Source organism: Anolis carolinensis, chromosome 6, assembly GCF_035594765.1.
Source record: "Anolis carolinensis isolate JA03-04 chromosome 6, rAnoCar3.1.pri, whole genome shotgun sequence".
In the NCBI taxonomy this organism is placed as follows: domain Eukaryota; kingdom Metazoa; phylum Chordata; class Lepidosauria; order Squamata; family Dactyloidae; genus Anolis; species Anolis carolinensis.
The window spans coordinates 13,018,154-13,024,153 of NC_085846.1; the positions used below are offsets into that span (position 1 = coordinate 13,018,154).

Genomic DNA, 6,000 nt, shown 5'->3' on the forward strand with positions numbered 1-6,000 from the left:
TTTGAGGCAAGAGTGAGTGTTGCAACTGGCCACCTTGATGAGCACTGAATGGCTTTTCAGCTTCAACATCTGGCTGCTTCCCGCCTGGAGGAATCCTTTGTTGGGAGGTGTTAGTTGGCCCTGATTGTTTATTGTCCGGAATTCCCCTATTGTGTTGTTATTTATTATATGAAACATACATGAATATCATATTTAGGTTTGGGTCCTATCTGCAAGATATCTCACTATATATATGCAAATATTCCAAAATAAAAAAAATCTGTTTTAAAGCATTTTTGATACTCAACCTGTGCTAACTTTTTTTCCATGTCTGCCATCCACTTCTCCTTCCATTTCCCTTCCCATCTAATAGTCTCCTAGTAAAAGATCGGATTTTGATTGATTTCAAAAGCTCTGTATGGGCTTCTCAGGACAGAGGTTATCCCTCTCTGCTTGAAACCAGCTGTCTAAATCAGCATTCAGTTATTTAGATGGATTATGTATCCCATAAGAAAAGGAACAGAAGCACTCAGAGAGCAAGTCCATCTGTTTAGATGTTCTGTCCAAAGGTAGGATATAATCTGGACCACAGAGCCTATGCCAGGCATGGGCCAACTTCAGCCCTCCAGATGTTTTGGACTCTAACTCCTACCATTCCTAACAGCCTCAGGCCCTTTCCTTTTACCCCTCAGCCGCTTAAGCGGCTGAGGGGTAAAAGGAAAGGGCCTGAGGCTGTTAGGAATGGTGGGAGTTAGAGTCCAAAACACCTGGCGGGCCGAAGTTGGCCCATGCCTGGCCTATACCAATTAGTTGTGCCGACAAATGGCTTTAATGAGACTTGAGTGGGTGGTTACTCAAGCCGGTGAGCCAAGCCGCATGTTGAAATCAACAGCAAAAATCCCTTTCCATTTCATCTAACAACAATGGTGAAAAATGCAGCACATCAGCTCAAATGTGGTTTATGCCATGCTAACCAAATTTTTTATAAGCTGCAAAAATGCTTCTTCTTCTCTAGGGTTCCACTTTGGGATGTGGTTAGTGGGTTTCCTTCTCTTTCTGCATGACATTATTAAAATTCAAAACAAGTGTGGGTGGGGCATTTGATGGACACACACAGGAAAGCCAAATGCCATTTTTAGTGAGTCGTGTCTCAGGTGTTTTCAAAATGACTGGGCTTGCAAACCTCCAAAGAGCCAACTGTGTTTAAAATCATGGTCTAAAATTATGACAGGGAGAATCTGCTCACTGATGCTGCACTGGCCCAGGCTCACTTTAAAGGGAGTAAGAGCACAGGACAGCCTTCAAATGTGTGGGATTATAACCCCATTAAACCCAACTGACAGTTTGCTCTGAAGTTAAATTTTTATATAAGTCAGAACAGGTACATTTTTAAAGTGTAAAGGTAAAGGTTTTCCCCAGACATTAAGTCTAGTCGTGTTTGACTCTGGAGATTGGTGAAGAGCCAGCATTGTCCAGAGACACTTCCAAGGTCATGTGGCCAGCATGACGGCATGGAGCACAGTTACCTTCCTGTGGGAGTGGTACCTATTGATCTACTCACATTTGCATGTTTTCGAACCACTAGGTTGGCAGAAGATGGGGCTAACAGTGGGAGCTCACCCTGCTACTAGGATTCGGATCATCACCTTTTGGCTGGCCAGCTCAGCAGTTTAATCCACTGCGCCACCGGGGGCTCCTTTTAAAGTGTAATTCTAGCCAAATATATATACAGTAGAGTCTCGCTTATCCAACCTTCGCTCATCCAACGTTCTGTATTATCCAAAGCAGTCTGCCTTTTGGTAGTCAATTTTTTTGTAGTCAATGTTTTCAATACATTGCGATGTTTGGGTGCTAAATTCATAAATACGGTAATTACTATAGAATGTTACCGTGTACTGAACTGCTTATTCTATCGATTTGTTGTAAAACATGATATTTTGGTGCTTAATTTGTAAAATCATAATGTAATTTGACGTTTAGTAGGCTTTTCCTTAATCCATATTATCCAACATTTTTGCCTATCCAACCTTCTGCCAGCCCATTTATGTTGGATAAGCAAGACTCTATTGTATATACTTTAGCTTTGGAAAGTACAGGGAAGGGTTAACAATCCTGTGCCCCTGTTCAGAAGATTTCACTGCACTTTCTGTCCCTGTGATCATTGGACTTTGGAAAAAATGGTCTTGTTGTGGAAACAAAATTGATGATAAAGCTTCAGTGGAGACACCTTTCCCGCATGATAACCTTTTCAGGAGTGGATTTCCCTTCCCTATATAGATTTCTCTCACTTCCTGCAGTCTCATCCCTAATCTTAACTATGAGTAGTTTGTAAATTGGATGTTTGTGATTCGGGGACTGCCTGTATGGCTCTTGGAAGGTGGTACTCCAATACATCCAGATGGTGCCAGGTTGGGGGAAGCTGAGGACACAATAGTTCCTGTTTTCTCTCCACTCTTACAGTTCTTGTGTGTTTTAACAGCTGCTCAACAAACTCCAGTTTCTGCTGAGCCCAACCTGAAAGCTCAGCAATGGGGAACATTGCTTTTATTTAAGAGTTCTGTCAGGGACTGATTTTATCAAAGGTGCTATAAAATATGCAGGAACTCTAGTTCTAGGAGGAGCCTGTAGCAGAATGGATAGGGTATGAAATCCTGTGGTTGACTGGAACATAGAAAGGCTCAAGGAATAATATGTCTACCTTCAAGTTGTCAGTTGGCGTATGGTAACCCCATTATTTTCATATGATTTTCTCAGGAAAGAGAAGGTGGTTTTGCCAGCTTATTCCACTGAAATACGGGCTGCAGCACCTGGTATTCATTGGTAGTCTCCCATTCATTTACTAACCAGAACTGACCCTGCTTAGGTTCCAAGATCAGTTAGAATCTAATGCCCTTAGGATATTTAGGCTTATTAAAAGTCCAAGCCATGGATCTTTGCACATGCTAAGGGTATCAGCCAGTGTTTTCAGTGTTGCTGAAAAACTGGACTGATGCTTTTTTTGGTTTCAGAAACAGGCACAGATTTAATATAAGCAAACAAACAAACAAACCCAACTCTGTTGTCGATGGCTTTCATGACTGGAATCACTGGGTTGCTGTGAGTTTTCTGGGCTGTGTGGCCATGTTCCAGAAGCATTCGCTCCTGACTTTTCGCCCACATCTATGGCAGGCATCCTCAGAGGTTGTGAGGTATATTGGAAACTAAGCAAAGGAGGTTTATATATCTGTGGAAGGTCCAGGGTGAGGAAAAGAATTCTTGTATGTTGGAGGTAAGTGTGAATGTTGTAATGTTGTAATTAGTCACCTTGATTAACTTCAAGGCCTGGCTGATTCCTGCCTGGGGAATCCTTTGTTGAGAGGTGAAATCCACAAGCATGTGGACAACTTCAACAGAAAGGAGGAAACCATGAAAACGAACAAAAATTGGCTACCAGTATTTTAAAAAAACCTCTAAAATCAAGACAATAAATAAAGAACAACACTTAAAAACAAGGGAATTCCAGACATAAAACAATCAGGACCGGCTAACACCTCCTAACAAAGGATTCCCCAGGCAGGAATCAGCCAGGCCTTGAAGCTACAAGGCCAAGATGATTATTTACAACATTCCCACCTGCCTCCAACAGAGAAGCGTTCTTTCTCCCACCCTGGACCTTCCACAGATATATAAACCTCCCTTGCTTCGTTTCCAATATACCTCACAACCTCTGAGGATGCCTGCCATAGATGTGGGTGAAACGTCAGGAGATAATGCTTCTGGAACATGCCCATACAGTCCGGAAAACTTACAGCAACGCACTAACCCTGACTACTGGTGCAGCCGCAGTTGAAAAAGTATTCGCTTTTGGAGTTATCCAGAAGATGCTTACGTTGCTACATTTAGGGGCCTTTGGCAGTGTAAAAAAGGTACTGTAGCCAACACCATTGAGTTTATTTGATGATGGATAATGTCATCTTAATAGATTTTAATGTAGAGGAAGAAGAAGTTCATGCAATGGGAGCAGCAAGGATTTGCAAACGAAAGGGCTGGACCATTTCAGCCACAGGTTTTTTTGATGGGTGGTGGTGGTTTTTTAAGCAGTTCAGTCTAGTATCACGATATGTGATACTCAATGATAAGAAAAGTTGAATAGCAGTGAACAGGCTTATGACTATAGGACAGGCATGGGCAAACTTGGTCCCTCCAGGTGTTTTGGACTTCAACTCCCATCATTCCTAACAGCCTCAGGCCCCTTCCTTTTCCCCCTCAGCCGCTTAAGCGGCTGAGGGGGGAAAGGAAGGGGCCTGAGGCTGTTAGGAATGATGGGAGTTGAAGTCCAAAACACCTGGAGGGACCAAGTTTGCCCATACCTGCTGTAGGATCTAAGCAAGCTGAGCTTAGGGACTCAGAACTACATTTATCAAAAAGCACAGCTACGCTTCAAATCTCCTTTGCACAATAAAAAGTCAATTTCCTTCTCAGTTTAGGATCACTAGGTGGAACAAAGGTACCAAAAAAGCATCATTACAAGTATCAATTGGGCAAAGACAGGAAGATGCTGGGAAGAGTAAAATATCTTCCAGCGGATATATAGAAACCCATGGTTGCAGATGGAGAAAGAATATCACCAAGAGATCTAATTTATCACCTTCTCCCCACCCTAGTTCATTGGGATAAGTGGGGATGGAAAGAGACCGGCATTAAAGGAATCAATGGCTATACAGCCCGGAAAACTCACAGCAACCCAGAATCAATGACTTCCTGACTGCAGGCGGTTTGTAACCCGAAACCCAAATGCTTTGGGCGATCCCTCTTTCTTGGGCAGGAGACAAAAAGGGAGCAGCTGTGACCCCTGACTTTGCAAAGTATCCTAGCTCCAATTTATTCAAACCCATTAAATAACATCTGTCTTTCAAGCATCCATACATAAATGCACACACTGTCTCCTCTTTTCAGCCTCTTGCTGTTCTCCAGTTCATTCCCAAAGGGTCTTGCTTGGCACATCAATCTCCCATATATAACCTCTGGACCCCAAATATCTCCTAAAGGCACCAGTTATTCCCCTCTTCCTCTACCCTTTTCCTGACACAATGCTTCTCTCTTACAAGAAAAGATCACACAAGACCCTGGACACTATAACTCACTCCGAAGCCAAGCATCCTGGACTCACCAATCCCTTGTTGAACTCATGGCCTCCTGGTCGTCCTGCTCTGGTTTGGTGGATATTCCAGATGCAAAGGGAAACGGAGAGGATAAACCGCAGCAGCAGCATCTTTGCTTCTAGCCTATGAGCCAATGATGCTTCCAGCCACACAGCCTTGGTCCTATATAGCAGCTCACACACAACTCCCCCTTCCCTCCACCCCTTCTTCCTGCCTCACTTCTCTCTCCACGCCTTCTGGGCAATCTCATAGAGCTCAGACAACATCCCAAGTTCCCTAAAGGGAAAACCAGATCTAAAAGAGAGGAAGACAAAGAAAAAAATTAGAGGTAGGACTCTTGGGGTGTGTATCATTGGAGCACAAGGAACTGGGATTCTTGAAAGGTAGATAGAGATTGGCAAGGTAAATGTACTTGTTGCTTTGTGTGTTTCTTGACCCTAGTGACCAGGTAAATGCTCAAACGAAATGAGTAGAGCATAGTGGTTTGGAGACCAGGGTTTGAATCCTTTCTCAGCTATTAAAACCATACTCTCAGCCACACAAAGCCTTGTGATAGGGTTGCCGTAAGTCTGAAATGACTTGAAGGCACAAAGGAACAAAAAAATACCTGAAATTATGCTAAGGATACGAATGTTTATCAGTTTTATTTCACCCACCCTTGAAATATTTAAATCTTAAATTCTTTTCATGTTAGCCAAAATGAAGGTTGCAGATTTTGGAAAATTCTCCCAAAATGAACTGAGACAATACTATATCCATTTGCATCAACCACATTCAATAAGTCCAGCTGTTTGCAGCAACAGAGCATCCTACTATATTAGCTTGCCATAGGAATCCTATAGACTTGAGGCTTCCCATAGGATAAAAAAGGTAGACATTT

The 6,000-nt window shown here is 42.8% G+C and overlaps 1 protein-coding gene across 1 annotated transcript in view; it reads right to left on the reverse strand.

The window, feature by feature from the left end:
• Window positions 1-5,371, reverse strand: part of mmp25 (matrix metallopeptidase 25) — a 22,344-nt gene extending 16,973 nt beyond the window's left edge. Inside the window, exon 1 of the mRNA XM_008120997.3 lies at window positions 5,129-5,371. Coding sequence (XP_008119204.2) covers window positions 5,129-5,230 — 102 coding nt within the window. The 5' untranslated portion in view covers window positions 5,231-5,371. The remainder of the gene's footprint in view (window positions 1-5,128) is intronic.
• Window positions 5,372-6,000: the final 629 nt, after the last annotated feature.